The following is a 17,760-nucleotide window of genomic DNA, read 5'->3' on the forward strand; positions in this document are numbered from 1 at the left end:
GCCTTAAAGTCATGAGTCAAGCCAAAACTGAATAGAAATACAGGGTTACAACCTGGATAATGCCTATGTCTCATAAATAAATTGGGGGGAAATAAATCATATTATCCTTTTACCTAAAACAAAAATGTTGCCTTCCTCAGAATAAGATCTGCATTAAACCCTCAAACCAGGAGACTGCCAAAAATGAGAAGTTGATTCCAGGCACCTTATTCATAAATAGAGGCTTATTACCATGAATGGTTATAAATAATTTCCATAGAACATATTTTCTGCCAGCAGTAACAGCATAATAAATCAAGGGTTCCAAATGTAATTAAAAATAAAGTGTTTGGCCGGGTGCGGTGGCTCACACCTGTAATCCCAGCACTTTGGGAGGCCAAGGCGGGTGGATCACAAGATCAGGAGATTGAGACCTTCCTGGCTAACACAGTGAAACCCTGTCTCTACTAAAAATACAAAACTTAGCTGGGAGTGGTGGCGGGCGCCTGTAGTCCCAGCTACTCGGGAGGCTGAGGCAGGAGAATGGCGTGAACCTGGGAGGCGGAGCTTGCAGTGAGCCGAGATTGGGCCACTGCACTCCAGCCTGGGCGACAGAGCGAGACTCCGTCTCAAAAAAAAAAAAAATAAAGTGTTTGTCCCCAAGGTGGGAAGGCTGGCAAGGGAGTACACATGAGCAGGGGCTGGCCTGGTGTGGGGAGCACCTCGGCGGGCTGGGGAAGGCATCCACACATGGGGGGTTGGAGAGACACAGCCAGGCCAAGTGAGGAAGGTGCCACACTCTGGGTCAACATGGAGGTGGGGGGAGGGCCAGAGGTCACATAGGGTGACCATGGAGGCAGACTGGTTCTGAATGCCAGAGGCTGTACAGAGGAAGAAGGGTGCCCACCACGGAGTGGGGACAGCCAAGATCGGAGGTTGGTTATCTAAGGGGACTGAACTGTAAGTAAACAGCCTGCTGATGACACGAGCCAGGTTTCCCACTTTCAGGGAAGAAAGTTATAAACACAAAAAGGGTGAAAACTAGAATGAATCCCAGTTGGATTACAATCAATTATATTGGTGTGAACCGGTGGTTTTCCATATACGTAAATATATAACAACATAAATACTGATGTAGGCCAAACATGGTGGCTCATGCCTGTAATTCCAGCACTTTGAGATGATGAGGCAGGCAGATCACTTGAGCCCAGGAGTTCAAGACCAGCCTGGGCAACATGGCAAAATCCTATCTCCAAAAAGAAAAAAAAATACAAAAATTAGCCAGGTATGGTGGTGCATACTTGTAGCTCCAGCTACTTGGGAGGCTGAGGATGGCTTGAGACCAGGAGGTTGAGGCTGCAGTGAGCCAAGATCGTGCCACTGTACTCCAGCCTGGACAACAGAACAAGACCCTGTCTAAAGATAAACAAACAAACAAAAAACAAAAACTGATGTATGTACCTATTATGTTACACACACACATATTCATTCTCTAGCTCTGTCACCCAAACAGCAACAAGCACACAAACGGCCCAGATCTTGACCTCTAAATGCCCTTCTCCACCAGAAAGAACTAGGACTTCTCAGAAAAACAACTGATTCCTATGTTGGAGCATAAGACATCTTGTTGAGCCTGGAATTTTATGTTGTGCCAAAAAGCAAGGAAATACTCAAAGAATGATGGGAATATGCCAGAAGAACAGATAAAATTCTATCAACTATTTAAAGAAGAATTAACCCGAATCCTTCACCAACTCTTCTAAAAAACAGAAGGGAAAGACACACCCTCCAACTCAATCTAGGAAGCCAGTATTGCTATAATATCTAAACCAAAGACATCACAAGAAAACTACAGAGCCATATCCCTTATGAATATAGATGTAAAAATCTTCAACAAAATAGCAGCAAACCAAATCTAGCAACATATAAAAGCATTATACACCAAAAACATTTGGAAAGAGGGAGAGTAGGAATAAGCCCTGTGGTACTGGACTGGAATTAAAAGTACTGATTTGGGCTGTTAATGGTTTTTATTATACAGATAAATGCAGAAGGATAAATAAATGCTCATGTGTATAGGTCTATTTGCTGAGAGGGCCTAACCAAAGACACTCAGTAACAATTAGTTTAGCAAGCACCCAGATCTTGGTTTCCAAATCCTACAAGCCACTAGCAGGAACCATGGCTTCTTGGAGAAATGGCTGATTCCAGGCAGGGGCAGGGTAGGTGAAAGATAAGTCTAGAGCACAGTTGTGCCAGAAATGAAGGAAAAGCCCTAAGAATTATGGGGACACATCAGACAATGGAACCAGTCCACCGGGGTGCCAATGACCAGTCCACAGGAGTCCCAATGACCGAGTCCCAGTGACCAGTCCACGGGAGTCCCAATGACCAAGTCCCAGTGACCAGTCCACGGGAGTCCCAATGACCGAGTCCCAATGACCAGTCCACAGGAGTCCCAATGACCAAGTCCGGGACACTTTGAGTGTCAAATAATGATGGTAACAAATGTCACTATTTGACTAAAACAGGAACTCCTGAATCTATACAATATAAATAGATAGGTAGGTAGGTAGGTAGAAGACAGACGGATGAGAAGGGAAAGCTCTCTCTTGCAAAAGAATGGCAACAATTACATTCCACAAATAACAATAAATGTGAAAAATGAAAATGTGACAACCACCACAGTAATAATGGATTCAGCTAGAATCTTTAAGATGCTAAAAACTGGGAGGTAAAAGTATGATGAGGAACAAGACATTGATATGATCTCAAAAGTATCTCCCCATGAGTACTTAACACACTTACTGACTTCCAGTGGAGAAACTTGGCAGAGACCTTTAACCAAGTGATAAGCTGTATCACCAATGATGCAGCAAATCAACAATGCATGAGTCCCAGTGGAGGCACTGAAAAGAATTCTGCACCATTCCTGTGGTGTCTGTCAAAGTGAAGAACTGAAGGACTATTCCACACTGAAGACTAAAGAGGCAGTGTGCAATCCTAGGTTGAGTGCTAGACCTATAAGGATACTATTGGGATGATGAGCAAAATCTGAATATGTCTGTGGGTTTGAAAGTAACGCTGGATCAAGCTGCAGTCCTGATAAGGAATACACGCAGAAGCAGTAAGCAGTGACAGGGACTGTGTCCCGCGACATTCCCACAAATGCTTCGAAGATGCTAACAAGTGGACAGCCCAGGTGAATGGGATGGGAATGGACTGTGTTCAACTCCTAAGTTCTATTTCTACTTCTGTGTACATTTAAGATTATTTCACAATACAAAGTTAAAGAAGAACGCCTCTTCACCTCTTTGGTTTTGGTCATGGTTTCTGCAATGATGCTTGCGGCTCCCAGGTCATCCGTCACTGGGATAAACGGCCGAGCGGAGGCTGAGGGAGCCGATGGAGTCACTGCAGAGGGGGTCACCGCATCCTCAGAGGAAACAATCTAGTCGAACAGTGCATAGTAGGGGAAGTTTAAGTGGAAAAACTCAACAACATAACACATTTCCTACTCAAGTCCCAAATGCTTTATCTAAAACTACTTGGGCTGTTTAGAATGTTCCAGATTTTACAGAGGTAACATCGTGCCTACCCGACATAGCCACTACCACCCCCAGTTGGGCCTAGGACAGTTGTGCAAAGTCAAGTACATTCATATTTTCAAGAAAAACTATTAATATTCACAGCAGGTCACATGAACCAGACTAAAATGAGTTCACATATCTTCAAGTTGGTTATTTCCTCCAAAATAAGTTACTAAAATTCTTGACTATCAGAACTTCAAGGTTTCAGAATTGCAGATAAAGGACTGTGAACTTGCATTTAATGGTTTTTTTTAAAAAAGAAAGTCAATTCCACTTAAGCACTTTAAAAGCTCCTTTAAAGAGAATATTCTTCTAAGTAAAGCCAAAAATCAAAGCGGGAGGCACAGAAACAGCCTAAACTAAATGACAGAATGAGACTTTCCTAGACACAAAGTAGCCACCTTTTCCTTTCTGATTAACATTGCTTTACGATTCGCTTTTACCTCTCTCTTTTCTTGCCATGGGTTTGGACTCAGTCTGTCTTCAATATCAGTAGCCAGCATGCATTCTTCTCCATTCATGGGACTAGCCATCGCAGATGCGTCAGAAGTGGCCGCCGAGGAGAACGAGGGGCACTCCACCGGGCTCATCATGGCGGCCGGCATCAGGGCCCCGACTATGGCATCTCTGTCAGGACACAAAGCCAGGCCTGTGGTGAGCTGCCGCTTCTCCACCACACCACAGGAAGTGGCGAGGCAGGACTAGCACACACTGAGGCATTTCCTCATTTTTACTGAATACATGTAAAAGAGTTTTGGGAAAATATCAAACATTATTACCATGTATCCTTTGGCTAATAGCTAAAATGTTTACTCTGGATCCTATTTATTTGAAAAACCAGAGTAATGGCAGGTGAAAAACTGCCAAACATAAAAACCAGACCAGAATGAGACTCTGGCTCCCCCTGAGAAATCCTCTTGGGCTGCTGTGAGAGCCTGAGGGCTGGATAATTGACCAGCAGGCAATTTTGTGTTTACTGAAAGCCACATACTGAGCAGCAAGGACTCAATGGCCTCTACTGAATGACTGTTTTTGTTCTGAAACTAATTTTCCCATGTAAGGACACCCGTCAGGTCCACATGTGTGATACATTAGTAGATGGGCAATTTATCTAGGCTGTGGGAAAGCAGCAGAAAAATACTGCAAAATGCCGCATTGGCAAAACTCAGCCTTCTCAAGTGAGCGAAGGGGACGCTAAGTCGTCTTAGACATCACTATAAATTAGTATCACCTAATTCTTCTTTTCTTCCCCCAAATATTAATGGTTCGAGTCTACTGGTCAAAAAGAATAGTGAAAATGTTCAAGTTAGTTTTCTAATTCATGTTTCAATGCCCATTAAGACACACACAAAGATATCACCAATCACCATCAAAGAACATGTGACTTAAAACACACAGCATTTAAAGATAATAATACAACATTCTTGGAGACATCTGATCAATGAAAAGAAAAAAGAAATCACAAAAAGCCGAAGCTCACATAATTGCAGAATTTCAAAAATTAGCACAGAAGCCTACCTGGCATACATGATTTGCAATGCTGTAAGAATATGCGATAAGGCCTGCTGTTTGGCCAGATTTCCATCCAATGACAAGAGAATCTTGGCAAGAGAAGGGCGATTTGGCTTAGAATTACTCGCACCACTTATTTTATTACTGGCAGCAGAAGAATCAGCATCTGAAGGCACGCCTATAAGAGGAAAATAAAATTTGCATTTTGTTTTTAAAATCACAGTTTGCTCTATTTTTATAAAATCTGACCTTACAGGTTAGTTCCAAAACACACTGCAATCTGCATTTTGCTATTTCACAGAGCACCTATCAGGCTCATTAACAGGCCTTCAGAATAAGAAAACCACTTATCCATACTTCAATACAGAAGCTATTTTCAGCAAAGTTCCACTGTAACTGGAAAAAGATGTAGGTGCTTTTATAAAATGCACTTACAACAGTTTGTTATATACATACAAGCTATGAAAATGCTACAATAACTACCTGTATTTTCTTACCCCGGTAAGGCAAGACAAAAAAGAATACAAAACAACAAAGAGAGAAGATATTCACCAATAAAGTCTCATCAGGCTCACTTCCCTGAGAACTCCCAGGTCTCAGCAGAGGGAGGGAGCCAAGCAAAGCTGGGACATGTGTCTATGTCAACTCATCCAAATTGATACACAGATTTAATGCAATTCCTACCAGAATTCTGGCAAGAGTTTTTGTCGACAGACAAGATTATTCTAAAATATGTATGGAAAGGCAGAGGAACAAGAATAGAAATAGAAAAATAAGAAGGAGGAACGAGTCTACCCAATTTCAAAAGTTGTTGTAATACCATAATCAAAACTGTGTGGTACTGGCATAAGAATCAGTGGAATAAACAGAGAACCCAGAAATAGAACCACACAAATATGCCTCACTGACTGTTGACATGTGCAAAAGCAACTCGGTGGAGGCAGGACAGCCTTTTAGCACGTGGTGGTGGAGCAACTGGACGTCTATGGACAAAAAACCCAAACTTCAGCCTAAGTCTACACCTTATGCAAAATTAAATCCAAATGGATCATGACTTCAGTAGAAAATACAAAACTATAAATCTTTTAGAAAAAAATAGGAGACAGTCTTTAGGAACTAGCACTAGGCAAAAATATACTTAGACTTGACACCAAAAGTATGATCTATAAAAGAAAAAACTGACGAATTAGACTTCATCAAAATTAAACACTTTTGTTATATGAAAGGAAATGAAAAGACAAGCTAGAGACCAGGAGAAAATATCTGCATAACACACATCTGCCAAAGGACTAGAAACATCTAGAATATATAATGAGCTCTCTAAACTCAACAGAAAAAAAAAAAAGGCCAATTAGAAAAGGGCATGAAGACATATTTTACCAAAGAAGAGATATGGACAGTAAATAAGCACATGAAAAGATGTTTAACATAATTAGCCATAAGGAAAATATAAATTAAAACCACAATGAGATATAATTACCTATCTATCAGTACGGCTACATTTTAAAGAGATGGTGAGGATATGGGAAAAACTGGATCATCCTCCACTGCTAATGAGAATATAAAATGGCACAGCCATTCTGGAAAACAGTTTGGCAGTTTCTTATCAAACTAAACATAATTACCATATGACCAACAATCACACTCTTGGGCATTTATGTCAAAGAAATAAGAACTTATTTTCACATAAAGTGAATTTTCACATTCACTTGTATATGAATGACATGGAGATTTTATTTGTAATAGTCAAAACCTAGAAATAATCCAAATGTCCTTTGATGGTTGAGTATTCGATGGAATACTGAACATACTACGTAATATGTAACAACTTGGATGAATCGCCAGAGGATTAGGCTGAGTGGAAAAAGCCAGACTCAAAAGTTATACATATAATGTGACATGAAAAGAGCTATACATTAAGAAGATACTGAGTAATTTGAACCAGAAAGGAGAAGATGAGAGTCAAGCCTTATTTTCATCTACCCCAGAAAAGAAGACAGCACAGGAAGGCGAAGCCACTCGCCCCAGTTCATACAGCCAGTAACTAACACAGCTAGAAGATCACATTCCATTTATTCATAAAAGCAGATGCTGCTGCAGCCTAAATGTCCCCTCCTGAGAGATAAGGGGAAAAAACAAAATATTTGTATGACAAGATGAGGTTCACTTTAAAAAAAAAGAAAAGCAATTGTATTTATTTCTACATGCTAGCTGAGCATGTAGAAGAGCAATCTGAATATTCCCATTACAGAAGAAATGAAATTTTTAAGAGACCATTTAATAATCTGAAATTCTTAGAAATAATCTAACAAAAGATATGCAAGACTATACAACACTGGGACTAGAAAACATTGCTGAGAGAAACTAAACACCTAACAAATAAAGAGAAACACTATGTTCATGGGTTAGAAGACTGAATACTGTGAATCCATCCTTTCCACATTGACTTACAGAATTAATGCAATCCATACCAAAATCCCAAGCCAGCGGTTTTATAAAAACCGACAAGCTCATTTTAAGTTAGGTGGAAATGCAAAGGGTCTGCAACAGCCAAAATATATTTGAAAAAGAACAAAGCTAAAGAACTGTTGCAACCTGAGTTCAGGCCTTTTATAAAGCTGTGGTAATCAAGACAATGTGGCATTGCCACCAAAATCCACAAATAAATCAGTGAAACAGTACTGAGAGTCCAGAAATAGATCCATACATCCATAGACAACTGAATTCTGACAAAGGCAAAAGGCAATTCAGTAGGAAAAGCATAGTTTTTCAACAAATACAACTGAAATTACTAGACAATCATGCCAAAAAAAGCCTTTCAATCTGAACCTACCACCATATATAAAATTTAATCAACTGGTCATAGATACACATATCTAAAACTATAAAACTTCTATAACAGAACACAGAGAATCTTTATAATCTTGAGTGAGGCAAAGGTTTTGTAGACAGAACATCAAAAATACGCTCTACAAGAGAATAAAATGAATAAAATAGGCATCATAAAAATTAAAAACTTCTAATCTTTAAGAGTCACCTGTGAAGGGAATAAAATGACAAGCCACATTGACAGAAAGTATTAGCAAATTCTACATTAGGCAAAGGACTTGTAACCCAAAATATATAAGGAACTCTCAAACTCAGTAAGAAAACAATCAACCTATTTAAATGTAGAAAAAGACTTGAAAAGACATTCACCAAAAAAGGTATCTGATTCGTAAATAAGCAAGATGCTTGAGATCATTAGTTACTAGGGAAATGCAAATTGAAACCACAATGAGATACCACCATACATCTATCAGTATAACTAAAATTAAAGACTGAACCTATCAAGGGTTGACAAAAATGTGGAGAATCTGGACCTCTGGAACATCCACTTTGCACAACAGTATGTAGAGATCTTAAGAAGCTAGACATACACCTACCATATGATCCAACCACTTCTCTCCTAGGAGTTTACCCAAGAGAATTTCAAGTGGATGTCCATACACAAACTTGTATGGAAATGTCCATTAGCAATTTCACTCGTATAATTAACTGGAAACAGCCCAAACATTCATCAACAGATAAATGGATAAACAAATTGCATTTGTTTATCTTAAGATACTATTCAACAACTTAAAAAGATACATGCAACATAAGTGAATCTCAAAATTATTATGCTGAGTGGGAAAAGTAAGATTTTTAAAGAGTATATGCTGTATGATTCTATTTGTAGTAAGCTGTAAAACATGCAAACTGGCCTGCCACGGTGGCTCCTGCCTATAATCCCAGCACTTTGGGAGGCCAAGATGGGAGGATCACTTGAGCTCAGGAGTTCAAGACCAACCTGAGCAGCATGGCAAAACCCTCTCTCCACCAAACAAACAAACAAAAATTAGCCAGGCATGGTGACATGTGCCTGTAGTCCCAGCTATTCGGGAGCCTGAGGTGGGAGGATCACTAGAGCCCAGGAGGCGGAAGCTGCAGTGGGCCAAGATCGTGCCAACTGCACTCCAGCCTGGGCAACAGGGTGAGACCCTGTCTACAAAAAAAAAAAACAAAAAAACCCCAATCAAACAACAACAACAACAAGAAAACACCAGCCTGGGCAACAGAGTGAGACCCTGTCTACAAAAAAAAAAAAAAAAAACCAATCAAACAACAACAACAAGAAAACATGCAAACTGATCTATAGTGACAGAAATTAAGTTGGTGCATATGGCAGGAAGGAGGAGGGGAGTTAAAAGCAAAAGGGAGGGGTACAAAGGGCCAGAGAGAAACGCTGGTGCAGTGTATGAGTTCATTATCTTTGATTGTGGTGATGCTTTCATGGATCATACGTATTCCAAAGTTGATCAAAATGCATACTTTAAATAGGTGCAGTTTATTACATTCAATTATAACTGAATAAAGCTGTTAAAAAATACAAAAGAGCCCAGTACAGTGCCTGTATCTCTCAGGCAATTATTAGGAGTCCTGTTTACACAGAAGTACAGCGCTGTGAGTTTACCTGATCATAAATACAAGAATCAGCAACATACGTTCTTCTAAAATTTTCATTCCAGCATGGATAAATCGCATGAGAGCATACCATAATTCTTCTATGTCTTTAGATTCATAATGCAGTTAACACGGCACTACAACCTCTAATGTGCTGGCACAATTAAATAAATCTATAAGGTTGCCATAACCTACAGAAAAATCTCAGAGAAGACACAAATTTGTGTTACCTAAATAGGAAGCACCTAAAGGGTCTCTTGCAGTCTGGAAGAGGACAGGCTCGTGGACAGAGGGCGTGGCCACATCCACAGTTGTCCACGCCACACTGTGGGACGACCCACAAGCCACGCGCGTGATCTTCTGGCCTTCTAAGCCTTGCACGAGTGTGGGCTTCCTGTTAACCGTGGTCGTGCCATTGCCCTGCTGGCCGTGGTCATTGTCACCCCAAGCATACACCTGTTTACGAGGCGAAAAGAGCTTATAATTTTTCAACATTTCAGGGCATTTTCTTTAATGTAATTTTTACTTCAAAATGCTAAGTGTATGCCACGGTAGTTGAAAGAATTGAGTTCTTAAAGGTAAAAACAAACCATTTCACAATCTTACAAAATGGCATCAGTGTACTACAATTCTGAAGAAAATCTAACCATGAAAATGCTTGCTAATACCTATAAAACAAGTATGTTCTTAATATTAATCCAGTTCTGTTTTGTTGCAAGACACACAGAAGGTCCTCTCTTCAACTAAGTGCAATAATTTTTTCCCTTTTATTTTGCAAAGAAAAATGACCAAAAACAATATGCTCATTTTTCAAGTAAGTTGCTTCTTGGCCTTATAGAATTATAAAGTATAATTCATTTTGACTAAAATACAGTAATGGTAATTTTGTTTCCATAAATAAAATTTAAAATTGAATATCCACAAGCCAGTCATAGCATATGCTTCTCCAAGCAGAAGAGAGTGTAACACTTGTCAGGCACTAGCTCTGTCTCTAAAATGAGGCGTGTATCCCTCCTCACCAGTTAGCAATTCTCTAAAGGAAAGTCTTGCTAATACCTTGCAGTAGGAGCATCTTCAAAAGTAACAATCTTTCCACACACTTTTCATGTGGACTTCAGAGTGGGAACGCCTCTTTTCTGAGGACCCCGCCCCGAACCCCTGCTGCAGAGCGGGCAGATACACCAGTGGGCAAAAGACACAGGTCCCACCCTCATGGTTCTCCAAGCAGTAAGACTCAGCTGATTTCATCAACAGCTGTGATTTCAACAGGACGAAGGCCATGTCGTGACCCCCATGTGCCCCAACTCAGGATGGCACGCCACCCCCAGGCCACCTGCAGCCTTACCTGCCCCGAGTCCGTGACCGCCAGGCAGTGCAGGGCTCCGACAGCCACATGCACAATCTTCTTCCCTCTCAGCCCCTCCACCACCTGCGGTTTCCGCACATGCACGTCAGAGCCGTGGCCCAACCTGAAGTAATCGCCCTTTCCCCTGAGAGAAGGCCAATGGTGGAGTGTTACAATACGGTTATGGTCTGACAATGCTATACAAGAAGACACTCATTGTCTCACATCTTTCACAGCCAGCTCAATGACATCACACACAGCACCCAAGGTCTTCAAACTTATATTCAAAATCATATATCACTAATTCAAATTAACTTGTTAAGTCAGCTGGGAAAAACCTTAATACCTTAATACATATTTTACAATATTTAAGTTACTGTTGTAGGTTTTCATATAACACCTATCCAAAGTCCTGTCTGGTATACATCTTTCTCAAGCTGCCTCTGGTCATGACATTGGCACTAAGGCCTGACACACCATCCAAGGCCAGTCCAGGCACTTGCTCTTTTGCATATTAATGAAACAAGCTTTTACAAGAAATACATGTTAACTTTTTCAGAATCAAAGGATTCAGAAGGCTATTTTGCTCCATTTATCCTTAGGCTTCAGCAGAAGAAACCCTTCCGATAAATCTCACCCAAACAGGAAAGGTAAGTGGCCTAAAATTTTTCTAGTATTTTCAAAATGACCCAGTTACAATGGGAAATTTCTTCTTGTACTGTTGTCACTAATCCCAACTCAATATCCTTTAAAGGACAAAGATGCATGCGTAAGTAAAAATACGACAGGTCACAATCACGCCGGGATGGGCCTGGTGTGAGGCCCAGGTTCCCTGCACACACCTGCACAAGCACACACAGTGTGACAGGGAGGACGTTTACATACCATGTCCACACCACTCCAGACTTGGTGAGTGCCAGGGAGAACTGAGCTCCACACTCAATCTGGCACACCCCCTGTCCATTTAGTCTCTCAATGTTCTGGGGAATGTTACAGCCTTCACTTCCGCCCCGGCCCAATTTTCCAAAGTCACCATCACCCCAGGAAAATACCAAACCTAGGTTTAAGAATATACATATACTTCAGGCCAGCGTTTCATATCATTCCTACCCACCCAGAAGCACAGAATCATGCCAGGCACTCACCTTCATCTGTCAGAGCCAGGGTCTGTGCGTCTCTACTCCCACATGCAACCTGGATTACTCTGTGACCGAGAAGGACTTTCACCTACTCAATTACAAATTTAAAAACAGAATCAAGCACAGGCACGGAGAAAGCAAGGGATTTTCCCACAGACAAAGCCAACCATGCACACATCTTTATGAACTTTCCTAGACTCGAAGCTTATTTTCTCTTGACATCTTCAGATGGTAAGCTTTCTGCAAGCAACAAAAATGCATATAATCACCATTTTGGGCTTTAGCTGTGTCGTATTATCCCCATGTCCCAACCGGCCGTACTCGCCGAGGCCCCAGGTGTACAGTTCTCCGCTGGATGTGAGGGCCGCGCTGTGCGAGCTCCCACAGGCGATATCCCGGATACGCTTGGTTTTCAGGGCCTCGATCAGCCTTGGCTTGTCACAGTTCCTACAACAAGATGAAATCAGCTCCCTACAGTCAATCCGTCCCTTCTTAGAGACGAAGGAAAAAAGACATCTATACTGATGCACATGTAGTCAACACAAGATCCACAGATCAACTACCAAACCTTAAAGCAGAACCGGTGAGACCAAAACACAAACAGCTGTGTTAAAAAAATTTTAAGATCCATTTCCATAATCTATTCTATTTTAATTTTCTGCAAAATAACTCTCAAGAGTATCAGTCAGAAACAGTTTCTTATTAGCAAATGAGACTAAAGAAAGTACCCTTACATTCTGCTGAAGTGTCCAAGTTTTCCATCATCACCTTCGCCCCACGAAAACACTTTTCCATCGACAGTTAAAGCAGTCGCGTGCCGGCCACCTGCAACATTCACAGACGCGCGGATTGCCAAAGGACAGGGAACAGAAAGCCCACAGCATAGCTCCCTATTTTGCCTGGCATATAGCACACACTCAATGAGTGTGAACTGAATAAATGAGTAACTCAACAGGATCAACAGCGGAGTTAGCAGGAAAGCTTTCCAAGACATATGTGCCAAGTAAGTGAATTTTTACCAAACTACAAATTTTAACTCTAGAAAGAATTTGCAAAGAGGCAAAATAATACTGATTATTAATGGGGTTCCTATTATGTTAAATACATGAAAAATCAAAATTTAGATGAAAAAAGTAAAAATAATTTGTGATTAGACAAAATGTAAAAATAGTGTCAATTCAAGCTTTTGAGAACTGTACCTCAACGGTGAAATTATTCAATCATTTGCAATTAATGCATTATACTCACTCTTCCCAAAACACGTCAGCTTATGCTCTTTCCCCAGCATGGAATATTCTCAAAGTCCATACAGCCTGCTTCAGGATTAAAGGCATGACCACTCCTATACAGTGAGTTCCTGCCAACTCCTGGGCTTTGAGAACATCACAGCAGACCCGGCTTCTCCTCCCAAAACTCATTCTCCCCCTTCCGTACCAACAGAACCCCCATGTTAAAGTGCTCAGCTAAACACCACTTCCCAGCCTCCTCTGCCCCCAGGAGATGGTGACTGAAATCAGTGGGGCTTTGGAGGGGCTCTGGAGAGGGGGCTGCGTGGGCGGGAGGGCACACTGTGCGGTGCTTGCCTTTTCTGCCAGGCCTGGCCCTGGACTCTGGGGGCCACAGCTAGTCTAAGATCATCTTCCCACAAAGGTGGACACAAAGGATCAGCACTCCTCATAGACAGAGCCCTGCTGGATGGACTCTGACCCCACCTCTGGACTTTTACAAAGGAGAAAAGTAAAACTCTATATTGCTTAAGCCACCATGATTTGGATTTCCTGTTATGCAGGTTACACTGAGCCCCGTTCAGCATAGGCATGAACTGAATTAGAACTTTGTGTCTACTTCAGTTCCATTCCTCAGAGGCCTAGCAGGGTGCTTCCAAAATAAACACTCCCTACACTGAAAGCGTGGTTTCATTTTTTTTTAAAGGATCTTTCTCATTACTTGGGTTCATAGATAGTTTTTGGAATCTGAAGAAAGTTACAGACTCTTTCTCAGAAAAACAGCCTACTTTTAGGCAAAGAACTTGATTTAGCAGCAATAACTAAATTCTGGACCACTTAGAGATTTACATTATCCAATTTTTATTCCTACTAAGTAAAAACTTAAGAAAGAATGTAAGGACACCAATTAGGGCTTTGGTTAACAACGGAGCAGGAGCAACAGGCCGCTCCGCACAGGCCTGCTGGTGCTTGGCTTGTACCTGAGTGAACGGCCACCTTCTTGACCACGTAGCTGCTGAGAGCTGTGATCTGCCGTGGGATGGGCACCGTCCCGCTGGAAATGCCCAGCCCCAGCCGGCCATTCGTGGCTTCTCCACAGGCGTACACCTTCCCTTCCACAGTCACTGCAAGGAACAACAGCCAGGAGAGGACTCACTTTTCACAACATTAAAAGCTTTTTTGTTTTTTGGTGCCAAGAATAATTTAAAAATTTTTTAAGATTAGAATAATCATACCTGCAAACAAACTTTTAGATCCACCAGCCACCTGTACCACATTCAAAGCCGACAGTGTCTCAGAGAAGGAAGGAACCTTTATCTACAACATAATGTTTTTAAGAAAAAAAAAAAAAGAAAATTTTACTCGCATGTGTAAAATTATGTTACCTTATTATATGATACAAGGAATTACAGTCATGCACTGTATAACATTTCACTCAAACACAGGCTACATATACAATGGCAGTCCCAGTAGATTATAATGGAGCTGAAAAATCCTTACTGCCTAGTGGTGTCCTGGCCGTGACAACGTCACGGCACAACCTATTCCTCATGTGTCTGTGGTGATGCTGGTGTCAACAAGCCTCTGTGCTGCCAGCTACATATGAACAATCCTTAATACCTCATCACGATAACAGACTGCTGCTACTGGGCTATATATTCACTCTCCTATACTTTCTATCATTCTTTTAGAGTATATTCCTTCTACTTTTTTGTTTTTTAAGCTAACTGTAAAAAGTCTGCGGCTGGTGCTTCAGGAGGGATTCCAGAAGGCATTGCTGTCACCGGAAAGGACAGCTACCTCCTTTGTGGGGGTGAAAGAGAGTAACACTATGATCCTAGCTAGGCTAATGTATGTGTTTGGGTCTTAGGTTTTAACAAAAAAAGTTTAAAAAGTAAAGGAATAAATGTTAAAGACAGAAAAAAGCTTACAGCATAAGAATGTAAAGAAAACATTTTGTACAGAGCTGTATGTTTGTGTTTTAAGCTAAGTATTATTACAAGAGTCAAAAAGTTTTTTAAAAAGTGAAAAGTTCATAAAGTTACAAATAATTTATTATTAAATAAACAAAAATATTTTGTATAGAGTAGCCTAAGCATATAGTGTTTCTAAAGTCTACAGTAATGTGCAGTGATATCCTGGCCTTCATATTCACTCACCACTCTCTCACTGACTCACCCAGAGCAACTTCCAGTCCTGCAAACTCCATTATTCATGGTAAGTGCCCTATGCAGGTGTTCCATGTTTTATCTTTTACACTGTATTTTTACTGTACCTTTTCTATGTTTAAATACACACATGCCACTGGGCTACAACTGCCTACCATATTCAGTACAGTTCCATGTTGTAGCCTAGGAGCAACAGGCTATACCATATAGCCTGAGCGTGTAGTGGGCTACACCATCTACCTTTGTGTTAAGTATACTCTATCATTTTCCAACAATGACAAAATCACCCGACCAAAACTTTCTCAGAATGTATCCCCATCATTAAGTAATACATGACTGTACTACTAATATGTATGGTTACATTAACCAAAGGCATTGGTTATCCCTTAGAGATTCACACTAGACTATTTTAAGAATGAAATGATACACTGTGATTTACTTTAAACCAGAGTTGAGAGAATGGGAGGATAGAGACAGAAAAACATAGACAGCTGCTGGTAACTATGGAAGCTGGTACCAGGGACATGAGGGTTCATGAAGCTATTCACTCTGTTTGGGTACATCTGAGCATTTCCATAGTACAAGGTGAAAAATAAAATACAGTTGGTCCTCTGCATCCATAGGTTCCGTATCCATGAATTCAACCACCCATGGATTGAAAATATTTCTTATTGCACCTGTACTAAATATGTACAAATATTTTTGTCGCCATTATTCCCTAACAATGTAATATAACAACTATTGACATACCATTTACATTGTATTAGGTATTCTGAGTAATCTGAAGATGATATACAGTATTTGGGAGGGTGTGCATAGGTTATATGCAAACACTACACTGTTTTATATCAGGGACTTGAGCATCCACAGATCTTGGTATCCACAGGAAGTCCTCGAACAAATCCCCCACGGATACTGAGGGATGACTATGCATATAATGTAAAGATAAAAACACACACCTGTAGACTATGCCTTATTTCAAGTCATGTCCTGCTCATTCTCTGATTCTGACTCTGACATCTCTAAGAAATTATATGCTTAAATTTCCCATTGTAGATGGATGTAATTTAATTTAAAATTCCTAGGGCCCTTTGTCTAAAAAACCTTTATGATTCCATGGGTGAAATAGTCACTACTGCAGTGGAAGAAAGGATTTTCATCACAACCGTGGAACACCGACTCTGTCCTTGAAGTGAAAACTCCATGTAGGGCAGTGAGCAAGGTCATAGGCTCCCACCAATGGCCTGCACCTCAGGGACCCCAGGACAGCCCTGCATTCCCACAGCTGAGACACTCACAGCTCACTGCCCACTGTCCACTGTCCACTTCCCAAACCGAGCTCAGGTACACTGAAACACAAACGCAATTCAAGACTGCTCCAATACAGATAAAAATTAATTGTACCTTGAAAGGAAAGAGTTCAAATGAATGAGTTCTAACTTCATTTCTCAGCTTCTCAACATGGCAGGCAATAAAGAAAATGTATGATGTGACGTCGCACAGAACACTAACAGGAAGCATAACCTCACATGAACACGGAGAGTGCCTCTGGGCAATAAAATTTAGAGGAATTTGCTTTGTGACTCCTCAGCCAGGAGACACTAAGTAATATAAGGAATGCTGAATTCAACTCCAGTTCAAATGCATCATTTCTTACACCTATTCTTTTCAAAATATGGTCTTTTTCTCCTAAGCAACTCAAAATACAAATTAACCTCTCATCCAAGTACCTAGGGGATGAAGGACATTGTGAACACACAGGCTGTGGCACGGCTTCCCGTGCACACCTCATGGTTTACTGACAAGGTGAATGAGATCATGGTGCTCTCCACCCACAACAAGCCCTGCAGAGAATAAGGGAAGTGTGTATGTGCACACATGTGCATTCTGCTTGTTTCTCTGTGCTCACAAAGCCTTCTCTCTCTGTGCAAGCTACTTCACCCTGAAGAATCTCAGGCACTAAGTACCTGGAGGACAGAGACAACAACTTGCTCATCTGTGGGCCACTACGGCCTTTTTACACATTATTTTGTTCATGATAGTCAAAAGTGTTTATTGTAGAGGAGGCAAGACACATCTATCGATAGTCTATAATTTTCATCTATGCGCTTGTCAAATCTTTTCAAAAGTTTATTTTCTAGTTTACAAGACCACAATAAGACAATTATATCTAAAGTAAAATTTTTCAAGGAGAGACGCTTCTGAGGGGTAATTTGATAATGTCTTTTAGTTCATGTAAAGAAACAACACAACATATAGAGAGTAAAGTTATTATAAAAACTTCACGAGGTGTGGCTGCTGCCGAGTGCCCCACCCTGC

The 17,760-nt window shown here is 40.9% G+C and overlaps 1 protein-coding gene across 9 annotated transcripts in view; it reads right to left on the bottom strand.

The window, feature by feature from the left end:
* HERC2 (HECT and RLD domain containing E3 ubiquitin protein ligase 2) overlaps positions 1 to 17,760 on the bottom strand; it is a 213,383-nt gene that overhangs the window by 55,377 nt on the left and 140,246 nt on the right. For all 9 annotated transcript variants that reach the window (XM_030814467.1, XM_030814465.1, XM_030814468.1 and 6 more), the window contains 11 exons: positions 14,509 to 14,590; positions 14,254 to 14,397; positions 12,782 to 12,872; positions 12,317 to 12,494; positions 12,054 to 12,135; positions 11,794 to 11,965; positions 10,909 to 11,053; positions 9,794 to 10,019; positions 5,088 to 5,259; positions 4,013 to 4,196; positions 3,290 to 3,430 (listed from right to left, as the gene is read on the bottom strand). In XM_030814467.1, coding sequence (XP_030670327.1) covers positions 3,290 to 3,430; positions 4,013 to 4,196; positions 5,088 to 5,259; positions 9,794 to 10,019; positions 10,909 to 11,053; positions 11,794 to 11,965; positions 12,054 to 12,135; positions 12,317 to 12,494; positions 12,782 to 12,872; positions 14,254 to 14,397; positions 14,509 to 14,590 — 1,617 coding nt within the window. The remainder of the gene's footprint in view (positions 1 to 3,289; positions 3,431 to 4,012; positions 4,197 to 5,087; positions 5,260 to 9,793; positions 10,020 to 10,908; positions 11,054 to 11,793; positions 11,966 to 12,053; positions 12,136 to 12,316; positions 12,495 to 12,781; positions 12,873 to 14,253; positions 14,398 to 14,508; positions 14,591 to 17,760) is intronic.

Source organism: Nomascus leucogenys, chromosome 6 (genome assembly GCF_006542625.1).
Source record: "Nomascus leucogenys isolate Asia chromosome 6, Asia_NLE_v1, whole genome shotgun sequence".
NCBI lineage: Eukaryota > Metazoa > Chordata > Mammalia > Primates > Hylobatidae > Nomascus > Nomascus leucogenys.